We start from the raw sequence: 13,487 nt of genomic DNA on the forward strand, positions 1-13,487 counted from the left end.
AATTCAGGGTGAGAAGAGGAGTGTTCCATTATAGAATGTAAGGTTTGAAAGTCCAGTGAAGAGTGGTGAAGTGGTAGTAGGAGTAATAGAGAAACTATCTTGTCCAGGAATACAGTTTATCTTGGGTAATGATATAGCTGGATCACAGGTGGGAGTGATGCCTACTGTGGTTGATACGCCAGTGGAATATCAGACAACTGAAGTGTTGAAGGACGAATATCCTGGGATTTTTCCGGATTGTGTATTAACAAGGTCGCAAAGTCACAGGTTAAGACAAGAGGAGAAATCAAAGAGTGAAGATAAAGTTAAAGTTCAATTATCCGAAACGATTTTTGATCAGATGGTTGGAAAAGAGCAAGAACAGGTGGAGGATGAGGCGGATATTTTTAGTTCAGGAAAACTGGCGGAGTTACGGAAGAAAGATATAGAAATAAAATGGATGTACCAGAAAGCATACACAGAAGAGGAATCTGCATGTATACCAGAATGTTATTACTGTAAAAATGATGTCTTGATGAGAAAATGGAGACCTTTACATATGTAGGCAGATGAAAAGTGGGCAGAAGTTCATCAAGTGGTATTGCTGGTAGGGTATAGAAAGGAAGTGTTGCGAGTAGCGCATGAGGTACCAGTGGGAGGTCATTTGGGAGTAAGGAAAACTCAAGCTAAAATACAAAAACATTTTTATGTACAGTAGGCATATCATTCGCGGGCCTGACACCTGATGCTCCCAGGCCTCCGAGATCCACCGCTTCCAATGGGCCGATTTCCCAACGGCGTTGTTCACTTGTGGTAATAGAAATCGTGAACCTGGCTGCTGAGCGAGGGATAGGAGGTAGGAAGTGGCGTGGAGTGACTGCAGGCTGCCGGCCCGGACAAAGGCCGTGCTGTCTATGGTGGGGCCCCCTGCCCGGCGTGGGGAGGGTGGAGGCAGGCTGAGCAGCCAAGATGCCCCCCCACAGGACTGAGGCGGTGCCCGGGCACCGACCGCCATTACGGTGGCCATCTTGCTGCGCACCAACTGACCCCCCACCCCGACCCCTGGTTCTACACAGTGACACCGGCTGTATGGGTGCGCACACCCCTGAACCCCGCCACAGCGCGCCCTCCCCGCCCCCCAACACCCCGCACAACCGGCAGCTACCCTCTGGGCCACACCTAAGGCAGCCCCCAGTGAGGCAGTTCCAGCCAGTTCCCCTAGCAGCAGGGAGGGCACCAGGACCGGGCACCGATGGGGCTGGATACCGATGAGGCAGAGATGGGGGAGGGACATGTGTGGGCGGGCCCGCAGTGCCAACCGGGGTCACCGTCTAGCCCGTGGAACCTGGCAGGGCGTTGGTGGCCACCGTGGTGATGGCAGCAGCCCTGTGAGATGCCCTGCGACCGCTTGCGTAGGAGCCGCTCGGAGAGGAGAGGGAAGCTGCAGCAGCGGAACTGCCTGCAGGGGACCATGCTGCAGAGGGGCAGATGACGGCTGCACAGGCTGGAGGGCCGGCCGCCCAACAGGAGGAGGAGGTACTAAGGGGGTGCTGCACGAGGCTTTGCGTATACTGGCGCTGCCGGTCATTCAAGGATCTACTGGACCGGGCATGCCATCAGAGACTCCGGATGAGCAGAGAGACAGTGCAACACATCTGCCAGATGATGGCACACCTGGCACCGCAGGGGTATTTGGGAGGACACCCGATCCCGGTGGCCGCCAAGGTGACGGTCGCCCTGAACCTTTATGCCATGGGCACTATCCAGTCGCCGAGTGGGGACCTATCTGGGATCTCTCAGATCTTGGCACAGGTGCATCCGCACCGTCACGGAGGCCCTATATGCCCAGTCGCCTCAATACATCCAGTTCCATGCGGATGAGCCCACTAGGATGCCTGGGCATCAGGGTTCGCTGCCATTGCCGGGATGCCCCGGGTCCAGGGGGCATGTCGGTCTACGGGCACTGGTGGATAATTTGACTGAAGGGTGGAAACGTGTTTTTCCGAATGGAGGTCTGTAACTCGTGGTGTTCCGCAGGGATCAGTTCTGGGATCTCTGCTCTTTGTAATATATATATATAAATGACTGGGAAGAAAATGTAGCGGGTCTGATTAGCAAGTTTGCGGATGATACTAAGATTGCAGGAGTTGAGGATAGTGATGAAGATTGTCAGAGAATACAGTAGGATATAGATAGGCTGCAAAATTGGGCTGAGAAATCGCAGATGGAATTTAACCCGGACAAATGCGAGGTGATGCATTTTGGTAGATCCAATTCAGGTGGGAGCTATAAAATAAATGGCAGAACCATCAGGAGCACAGAGACATAGGGAGATCTGGGCGTGCAGGTCCACAGATCCCTAAAAGTGGCAGCACAGGTGGAAATGGTGGTAAAGAAAGCATATGGCATGCTTGCCTTCACAGGACAGGATATCGAGTATAAAATTATGTTACAATTATATAGAACGTTGGTTAGGCCACATTTTGAATACTGTGTCCAATTCTGGTCACCACACTACCAGAAGGAGGCTTTGGAGAGAGTACAGAAAAGGTTTACCAGGATATTGCCTGGTATGGAGGGTATTAGTATGAGGTGAGATTGAATAAACTGGGATTGTTCTCCGTGGAGAAACGGAGGCTGAGGGGCGACCTGATAGAAGTTAATAAAAATTGTAGGGTATAGATAGGGTGAACAGTTGGAGGTTTTTCCCCAGGGTGGAAATGACAATTACAAGAGGGCACAGGTGAGGAGGGAAAGGTTCAGTGGGGATGTGCAAGGGAAGATTTTTACAGAGGATGATGGTGGGCTGGAATGCATTGCCAAGTCGAGGCAGATATGTTCGCGACCTTTAAGACTTATCTGGATAGGCACATGAACAGACTGGATATAGAAAGATACAGTCGGTTGGTCTAGATAGGACACGTGATCGGCGCAGGCTTGGAGGGCCAAAGGGTCTGTTCCTGTGCTGCATTGTTCTTTGTTCTTTTGTTTATTGGCTTGGACTACATAAAGATGTAGTTAAATTTAGTCAATCATGTCAAACTTGTCAAGTGATAGGGAAACCTCAAGCAATGATAAAATCAGTGCCCTAAATACCCATTCAAGGGTCTTAATTGATTGCGTAGGACCACTTCCCAAAACGAAAAGTGTGAATCCATATCTTTTGACTATAATGGATGTGTCTACTAGGTTTCCAGAGGCCATTTAAGTATGCAATATTACAGCTAGAAAGTTGTGGAGGACTTACTTAAATTCTTTACTTGATATGGACTACCACAGAAATACAATTGGATCAAGGATCAAATTTTACCTCAAGGTTATTCGAAGAAGTTTAGGAATAAAACAATTTAAATCAACTGCATACTATCCAGAATCACAGGGAGCGTTAGAAAGGTGGCATCAGACATTAAAGACAATGTTAAGGGCTTATTGTCAAGATTATCCAGAAGATCGGGATAAAGGAATTCCATTCGTACTGTTTGCAATTAGGGATGCACCTAATGAGTCAACCAAATTCGGTCCTTTTGAACTAATTTTTGGTCATGAGGTTAGAGGACCACTTAAATTGATTTAAGGAAAAATTGGTGAGTGAGCAGTCGGAACTTAGATTATTGGATTACGTGTCAAATTTTAGTGAACGATTAAATAGAGCAGGTGAATTGACTGGACAACATTTAAAGGTTGCACAACATGTGATGAAATGGGTAGTGGACAAGAAAGCAAAAATTCTTAGTTTTCCAGTGGAGACAAAGTTTTAGTATTGTTACCAGTGGTAGGTGTACCTTTAAAAGCAAGGTTTTGTGTACTTTATCAGATTGAAAGGAAATTAAGTGAGGTGAATTATGTGGCAAGAACGCCAGATAGAAGGAAAACTCACCGAGTGTGTCATGTGAATATGCTTAAAAGGTACTTTGAAAGGGAAGGAGAACAAAAGGAGGAGGCGTTAATGATTAACTCAGTGAAGAACCGAATCCAGATGACTTTGAATTTGACATTCCTCAAATTAAATTGGAAAACGAGGATGTTCTTAAAAATTGGGATAAATTGTTGAGTTACCTTCCAGAGGAAAAACGAACTGACCTGAACGAGTTATTGATATCAAGTTTGTGGAGATAATTTGGTTGTACTAAAATAGCTATACATGATGTAGATGTGGGAAATGCTGTTCCAATTAAACAACATCCATATAGTGGTAGCCTTTTAAAATTGGCACAGATTAACAAGGAAATTGAAAGTATGCTGAAAAATGGCATAATTGAAGTGGGTTTCAGCCAATGGAGCTCACCCATAGTGATGGTACCAAAACCAACGGTTGTGTGTGGACTATAGAAATGTTAATGCAGTTACAAAAACGGACTCTTATCCTATCCCACGCTTGGAGGATTGCATTGAGACGGTGGGACAATCAGCTTTTATTTCCAAACTGGATTTACTTGAGGGTTACTGGCAGGTACCTTTATCCAGAAGAGCGAAGGAGATTTCAGCTTTTGTGACTCCATATGGCATATACCAATTCAAAGTTATGCCATTTGGCATGAAAAACGCCCTAGCCACATTTCAACGGTTAACTAACAAAGTCGTTTCAGGATTACCCAATTGTGTGGTATACATCGACGATCTGGTAATTTTCAGTCAGTCATGGAAAGAACATTGGAAGCATTTGATGGAGTTATTCGATCGATTTCAGGAGGCGGGTTTGATGGTAAACCTAGCCAAAAGTGAATTTGAAAAAGCCCAAGTCACTTTCCTTGGCCATACAATCGGACAGGGTCGAGTGGTCCCATGGGTGTGAAAACAGAAGTTATTGGGGAGTTTCCAATACCGTTGACACAAAGGGAAATAAAGCGATTTCTCAGCCTGAGTGAATTTTACCGATAATTTGTGCCGAGCTTTAGCAGTGTGGTTGCTCCACTGACAGACTTGCTAAAGAAGCATAGCAAATTTAAGTGGACAGCGGTGTGTCAACAGGCATTTGACTGCCTGAAGGCTGTGTTAACCAATGCTCCTGTGTTGGAGAATTATGAGGGGCTCTGTGATTGGATTGAACTAAAGTATCTGACCTTAAAGAGAAATGCTGAGGTGTAGAGAAATGGATGGACCGTGCAGAGACCTTCCTGTCCAAAGGGACTGTCAATCAAGACGGATTCCAGTTGCAGGAAGAAGCTTTAAAATAGACTATGTTATTATAACTGTTTGTGTGTTTTGTTTTGTTAAAAAACAAACATATATTTACTGTCAATATTTCTCAAAGGAATGTGAAATGGTGAAAAATGAAACCATCTTGCAGTTGATGGTTTACTTTCTTTTCTTGGGTGGAGGTGTCGTGGGAGTCCCTTTAAGAAAAGTGTGTTTCATCAAATAGCTGCAATGATGTCATTGTATGGGTGGAGCTGAGCTCTGGCTCTGTTTTTATTTTCATTTTGAGCTGGCAGCTGCAGTGTGTCTTATTTTCATTTCAGTTGGAGAGCTGCATTCAAACAAGAATCTGTATCTCTCTCTCTCTCTCTCTCTCTCTCTCTCTCAAGAATGTCTCCAGATCACTTGATGATTTCAAAGTAATACCTGTTCCTGTAAGGAATGCAAACGTACTGTCTTTGTTAAAAGGGTTTTTTTGACTTGTGGATGTTGTTTGGAAAGTTATTAAGGGTTATCTATAGAGTACTGTATCTTTTGGGGATTATCAGGGTTGGCAGTTGATGAACTGTTTACTGTGTTTATAAAATGTTAACTGGATTCATAGAATAAACAATGTTTTTGTTTAAAAATACCTTTAGTTCTCTGTTGCATCACCCCTGTAAAGTGGGCCCTTGTGCTCCCCATAACCAAAGTCTGTTAAAAGATGGGGGTCAGGTGAACTCCAGAATATACTTTGGTGTTCTCTAAACCCTGGCCCATGATAAGGTGAAAAAATATATACATATTTGTGCCCTTGCCCCTGTCACTAAACTGTGCCCTGCACACATGCCATCGTCAATGGTGTCTACCTTTTTGGCATTATGGGCCTGAATGCTACGTCTGGGTGGATCCCCAGATCATACATCAGGAGTGGAGACAGCCTGCTATGATTTCCGCCATGCGGCCTGGGTCGTCTTTGGGGCGACTGGGCTTGCATGGACCTGGCTGATGCTCAGGTGTCCCAGGTGGCGTGGTGCTGCCCTATTGTGCCTGCTGCCCACCAGATGCACAAGGGACAGGTTAGAAAGGGAGACAGTCTGCAGTTTTCTGGCACCTCCCCTGCGGGATTCACTGGCACGTGCCGCATCATCTGCTCTTCCCTCTGGGTACCCGATGCATTAGCCCGGGGTCAAGCGGAGCTAACTCCCGAGGCTCCCCGGAAATATGGCACTGCTGGTCCTGGAGGCCCGCTGCCATCTCGACCAGGGCCTGCATGCTCATGGCCATGGAGCACAGGGAGTGGATCACCTCAACCTGGGACGGTGTCACATAACGCTGTGACTGTGCCAGCAGCTTCTGAATCTGTGCCACATCAGCCAGTGACTGCTCCAACTCCCTCTGGGACTGGGCCACCTCCCTCAGTGTCTGCGCCACCTCGGCCAATTTGGGCAATGCTGCCGACACACTCATGGCCCGCTGTGACTGGACCACACTTGTGAGTGTTGCTGCAATGTCCAGGTGGCTCTGGCATATGGCTGCCTGTGAGATGGTAGCCCTGCCCTGGACCTCGGCCACTGCCTGCACAGATTGACCCAAACTTTGGACATGCTGCTCCACAAACAAACTCCTCGCCTCGAGACCTCCACTGCAGACAACACCCGTGCGGTGCTGGCCTGGGTGCCTCGCATGGCCAGCGCACCTCCTGCTCCTCCATATGGTTGGACTTCTCCACCTGCGCCTGCAGGTGCAGGATGCTCCCGACAACCCCTCGTGTAGTCCCTGGCTTTGTGACTGCATCTTCACAATCGATGGGACTGTCCTTTCCAGAAGCCCGAATGGGAATGCAGTTAGTCCCTGAGGTCGGCCTGCCCTCTGACCTTCCGCCCACTCTGGAGTTCCTATTTCCACCTGCGGTACCGGAGCATGTGTGTGGTGAGCACCAGATAGTGTCCCAGGAGACTTTTCACTAAAATGCCCAACAAAAGCGAGTGTCTTTGGGGTGGTGGAGGGTATTAGAGACAACTGTGATGGGAAATCCGTGTCATCCTCGGACTCGAGTCCGGGGTGTCCTGGGTCTCCGGTCTATGACTCACATCCGTGTCGGTGTCACCGTCGCTGGTCGGCACCTGGGGTTCAGGCTGTGGCTGGGAACAAAGGACAAAACGCACGATTAGACCGCGGGCTGGAGCGGAGTGGGGGGTGTGTGGGGAGAGTGGTTGTTTGGGAGTGAAGTTAAAACTCACCACTATTCTTAGAATTCCCCCTATACCAAAAAAAAGGTTGATATTCTAAATGGTGAACAGGGATTCTCACTCCCTGACTCCAATGCAGGCTTCTGTGGGTGCTATTCAGGTCAAACTATCTTTTCAAGTTATCCCCCGGTATAACCCATACCTTCACCGAAGAATTTTACCTACTTACCCCTTAATAGCATTGATGTCCTGGGTCCTGCGTTATTAAGGAAGTGAAGTAAGCTAATAACCACTTTTTCAGGTTAAGTTAAGTTATTTTATTATTATAATTTTTTCTTTTAAAAGCTGCAAACACTTTCTTTACAGAAAGGTAAAAAGATCTTGCTTCTGGATGCTGCTGCTGGATGCTTCAGGCCCACCTTGGCAATCGATCTTCTTAAAATCTGGTCTTCTTGAGTTGTATTCGCTGGTGAACTCGGTTGCTGTGTCCTGTTCTTCCCATGCACCGAGCTGTGAGAGCTGGCTCTGCTAGCTATCTCTAAGCTGACTCTGACTCCTGTTTAAATTCTAGTCTTCCTTAGATGTATAACTGTTTAAACTCGGCTGCTTGCCTTGTCTTTCCCATGTCTCTCTCTCTCTCTCTCTCTCTCTCTGAGTTCTCCTCCCCTTCTCTCCTGTTGCTGGTTTCCTCTGTCCTCTGTTCTCTGGGTTTATATTCTCTTTCTGAGAGTTATTAAGTTTAACGACTTTATTGTAAATGAGCTTGTTTCACTTTGATAGTTTATAAGTATCTTTGATGTAAACATTTTACTACAACTAATTATTCATTTTGGGCATATCGTCTCCTCTCAGATCTGATTAAAAAATGTTTTGGTTTCAATAGTTAACTTTTATTTCTGTGATTTCGAATCGTTTAATTTTCCAATTGTCACCAGCTCATAACTTTGCCTTTGATTTTGACTTAAATGATGTTTCTCATAGACAGGTCGTCTGCAATTTTCTTTTAATTGACTTGATGTTCGTAGAATTTTACACTTTAAAATTGACACCAAATTCGACTGGGCATCTTCCATCCTTTCCAGCTGTTTACTAAGAGAGTTTATTTCAATTAAGGTGTGAAACTTTGCTTTTAGCTGTATGCTAAAATTTAACTTGGTTATGACTTGAAAGACTTGCCTGTTTTAAACATTCGTCACTTAATGCAATTGAAACTCTCATCCATGCTTTTTCAGATGCTTCCTCAGATAGTTACATTCCATGAAGGTGTGAGCCATTGTTTTAGCTTACCACATGAAACCTATGTGTTTGCTAAGCCTGTTTGTGAGCAAGAATCTGCATTTTATAACCCTGCTCTTTGCAGCTGCTATTAAACCTTTTGTGGGATCTTTCCCTGTACCCTCTCAAACCAGATATTGCCAGACTTCCATGTTTCAAATGACACATTTTTCTGTATTTTCCAGAACAGGAGGGTGGGGGGGGGGGGGGGGGGGGGGGAGGGAGTACGGGTGGTGATGGGATGAGGGTGGTGTGGGGGTTGTAGCCCTCTAAAATGGACACCAGTCTACAAAATGGAGAACTGCTAAGACTGCAGGGAAAAACAGCCATAGTAAGGACACACAGCTTGCAGAAGCATTTAGCATTTTGCACGTACAAAACCGGTTTCAAGGCAGTTGCAGAAACTCAGCCAAAGGTGGAAATAGGAAAGCGATCTGCATACTAATGAGATGATACCGGCCCAGTCCCAGATACAATAGAAACATTTTAAGTATCGATTGATACTTTCTATAGCTACCCAGCCAGAATGGCGGCAGAGAACCCAGGTCAATGACCCCTAGGAACAGCCCCCGCCATCGAGGAACGACTCCAGGATAGGGGAATTCGAATGATATCGATTGGGAAAGACCCAATCGATACCTAGCAGGTGAAAGAGCCCGCCCCAAGGGGAACGGACCTCTAGGACCTATAAAAAGAAGGTCAAACACATGATTCGGTCTGTTGCTTCCAGACTCCGGCTTAGGCTGTTGCATCCTGACTCTGACCCCAGCCTCCAGATCCTGTCTTTCATCACCGGCCGTTGAGCATCAGCCATCTTTCAGTAAGTGCCAAAACAATGATCGCTACGTGACCCAGGCATTGCTTATACTCTTGCCGACTATTAGTGAACAGAAGGTGCAGTCCAGAAAGGAACAAAGGCCTTGTCCCCTGACCTTGCTGGTTCCTACTTAGATAAGTATTTAGTCATTTAATAGTAGAAATAAGTATTAGTCTTTAGCGTGTGCATGAGTATTTATTATATCTGTTATAATAAACACTAATTGTTTAGACTTACTGATCGGTGTTTAGACTTATTGCTTTGAACTTGACCTTGATAACTTGTGACGGTGTCTGTTACGGCACCTGGCGACTCCTGAGCATAGATACAGATACAGAGCCAAACCAGTGTTAAGCACATGTCCTTTAAATGGAGGCGTGTTAATCTCACTAACAGTAGAACGAGCAACAGGGTAAGAGTGGTATTGTGGGGGGCATTGACACAAGTTTCATAGGGAACGCAACTCAGTAGGGTCTCGCCTCCTTGCCGAAAGCCGACCTCCACCCCGGCAACTGCCCTTCCCCCGGGCCCGTTGTTCTGCTGCTATGAGGGGCCGCAGGTCCGGGGCCCCTCCAGTCTTCTCCTGCTCCTGACGGTTCTGTGGCCTCTGATCCCAGCTATCCTATAAGGAAGGACTACCCTTTTGGAAGACGTTAGCATGTTGGCATCTCCAAACTCGGAGCTTTCGTACTCCTTGGCCTTTTATTGATCTGCCTCATCAAGATACTCCAGGTAGCAGTTAAGCCAGTCCACCCCACACATTGTGTAAGTGCAACCTCACTCTCTAAAACTGCGTAGTTAAATGAACCAGCCATCAAAATACTGATCATGGATTCAAACTTTGTGTGATCAATTTAATTCCTTCATGGCAGTTCCCCTCGTCATTTTCAGTCTTGGAGTTATCTGTTTCATGCATTATTTCAAAAACTTGATTCTTTTGCTGTGGACAATGCATTGCATAATCATACTTAGAATAATACCAATAACAGTGATTAACCATTCCTTGTGCATTTCTTGGATTTAAGCACCTAACATCTTGACTCCCATATTGGCTAAAACCATGATCATCTTCAAAATGTCTACCAGTAACCCTATCATTGTACTGGAATCTGCGTTTAATGTTTTGTCAGTCTTAAAACTTGGCCACCATCGAATCCTCCATCCTTTGCTTTATCACATAGGAAAGTACCTGGAAATGACCGTCTTCCTAAAATAATTTTTAGGGCAGCCACCATTTGGTCGAGGAGAGTGTACTGTGAAATTGAACCCCCCTCAATACCAAAAGTCTATTTACATGAGAAACACATGCAAAATCAAGTAAATTGATATAGATATAGATTCCAGGATTTCAAGCTCAAATCTTTTAAGTGTGTTATACCATTTATCAAAGTCCATTATATATTCCTCAATGGACTGAGTATCTGTTTTCTTGAGGTTGACCATGCTTCATATGCTTCCAATAACACTTTTTTGTAAAAAAAATCCAAAAGTTTTAAGAGAAGGTCCAATCCCTCTTCATTATCTAAATCCTTCACTTCCATTTCTGAAAACACTTTACTACTAGCCTGTTTTTGCCCAGTAAAACCAAAGCCATAACTTGCATCTTCTAGAAAATCGCTTATTGTCACAAGTAGGCTTCAAATGAAGTTACTGTGAAAAGCTCCTAGTCGCCACATTCCGGCACCTGTTCGGGGAAGCTGGTATGGGAATTGAACCATGCTGCTGGCCTGCCTTGGTCTGCTTTCAAAGCCAGCGATTTAGCTCTGTGCTAAACCAGGGCATAGGCATAACCCATGTTTACATTGCCACCTTGCTTTTCCATTGTTGATGTGGTCAAGTCTCACTGCAAATTGGTGGATAATCAAAGCTTGCGATTTTGCAATTTATTTCTGCCATCCTGTAACTTCAATTTGACAACAGCAGTATACTTCTTTTCATTCAGAGGAGGAAGACAAAAACCTTTTTTTTACAGCAACCAATCAGCAAGGCCTAATGTTCATCCTCTTGCAACCGTGTTAATATTAAATAGCAGTATCTGATGGAGGAATAATACAGCAGTTATCTTTTACCTTCAGCAAGTTTATTCTGCATCCAAATCAGCAGAGGTGCAAATCCCATAGCAATTGTTCTAGCTGTGTCCATTTATACTCTTGGAGGTTGAGCCAGTAACCATTACCTGTGTTCAATAAGGCAATTAGCTTAACAATAATTGGCACGGCATTTACTTGCTGGCATTGTCAGGGCAGCACAGTAACACGGTGGTTAGCACTGCTGCCTCATGGCACCGAGAATTTTGCACATTCTCACCATGTTTGCGTGGATTTTCCCCCATAACCCAAAGATGTGCAGGGTAGGGGGATTGGCCACGCTAAATTGCCCCTTAATTGACAAATTGACAGCAGATATTAAACTCATAGTCAATTTGTTTGAAGAATGATGCAAAATATTCATTTAACATTTCAATATTTCCTTATCCTTTAGTAACCAATTTAGGCACCATGGTGATAACGAAAACTACTTCTCCTTTATCACTTTTCATTTATACATGTTTGAAATATTTTTTTCATCCTGTGCTTGGTAGTCTTCCCATGACTGATAGTTTTAAATCAAACAAATGTGATCTACCTCTTTACATTTATGCTAAAAAAATTAAGAATTTGTTTTAATACACAATTTTCCAGAGTACCTCTTGTCATTTTACTAAATCCTTGTACCTTTTTTGCAGCTTGCCATATGCACTAGGAAATCTTCCAATGTTGAAATCTCTGTTGCTTGAGGGTAATCCACTGCGTACCATTCGCAGGGATATTATTAAAGTGAGTAATTTAATTTCCTACAATGTACTAACTATTAGCAGTTTTCAGTAAGAGATTTTAGTAGATTTTATAGAGTTTAAATTAAATCTGAATTATTATCTCCGAATAACATGCTGAATTCCTTAACTCCATCCCACCAGCTTTGCACCTCTTCATGGCGATTATTCCTGGAAGACACTTCAGCACCTTTTAGGTGATATAAGTGAAATATCATTATTGAGGCCCGAGAACCAATTTCCTCGGTGACCAATGCGGGAACAAAAATCAATCAAATAATATTTCACAGAATCATAGAATACTCACAGCACAGAAGGTGGCCATTTAGCCCTTCGTTTCTCTTCTCAATTAAGCTAATTCCATACACTTGTCTTTCCCTATAGCTCTGATAATCTTTTCTCTTTGGATGTTTATCCAATTAAAAACCACTCCCCGCTCAGACGGTGCATTCTAACCACTCAGCGGAAAAATAATTTTTCTCATGTCGCCATTGGTTCTTTTGTCATTCACCTGATATCAATGTCCTCTGGTGCTTTAATCTCCTTCCAATGGGAAAGGGTTCTCTACAGGCTCTGTCTAAATCCCTCATGATTTTGAACATCTTTACCAAATCTATTCTCAACCATCTCTTGTTAAGGAAAACAACCTAAGATTTATCAATCTATCAACGTAACTGGAATCCTTCATCCCTTCATTCTCATAAACCTTTTTTGCACTCTCCCTAAGGCTTTTAATTGTTAGTGTCCAGAACTGGACACACTACTCCACTTGAGGCTAAACAAGTATTTTCTAAAGGTTCATTATAATCTCCATGCATCTGTACTAAGTGGTGACATAGTGGCATTGTCACTGAACTAGAAATCCAGAGACCCAGGGTTCTGTTCTGAGGAACTGGGTTTGAATTCCACCACGGCAGATGGTGAAATTTGAATTTCAATAAAAATCTGGAATGTAAAGTTTAATGATGACCATGAAACCATTGTCGATTGTTGCAAAAACCCATTTGGTTCACAAATTTTCCATGACAGAAGGAAATCTGCTGTCGTTACCTGGTCTGGTCTACATGTGACCCCAGGCCCACAGAAATATAGTTGAGTATTAACTGTCACTCAGTTCAGGACAATTAGGGATGGGCAGCAAATGCTGGTCTTGCCAGCTTCGCCCTCATCCCATACAAGAATAAAACAATAATGATCAGGATCCCAGCTGTCTTTTTAGCCTTTTACCTTAGCTACTTTCTCAACTTGCCTAGCCACCTTAAATAATTTGTGCACATATGGCTCCAGGTCTCACTGC

The 13,487-nt window shown here is 44.5% G+C and overlaps 1 protein-coding gene across 2 annotated transcripts in view; it reads left to right on the top strand.

Annotated features, from left to right (window-relative positions):
* The window catches only part of lrrc40 (leucine rich repeat containing 40), a 138,584-nt gene that overhangs the window by 69,437 nt on the left and 55,660 nt on the right, over nt 1-13,487 (top strand). For both annotated transcript variants that reach the window (XM_038794400.1, XM_038794399.1), the window contains exon 8: nt 12,104-12,194. In XM_038794400.1, the coding sequence (XP_038650328.1) occupies nt 12,104-12,194 (91 nt within the window). The remainder of the gene's footprint in view (nt 1-12,103; nt 12,195-13,487) is intronic.

The sequence above is a fragment of the Scyliorhinus canicula genome, chromosome 4, assembly GCF_902713615.1.
Source record: "Scyliorhinus canicula chromosome 4, sScyCan1.1, whole genome shotgun sequence".
NCBI classification, from domain to species: Eukaryota; Metazoa; Chordata; class Chondrichthyes; order Carcharhiniformes; family Scyliorhinidae; genus Scyliorhinus; species Scyliorhinus canicula.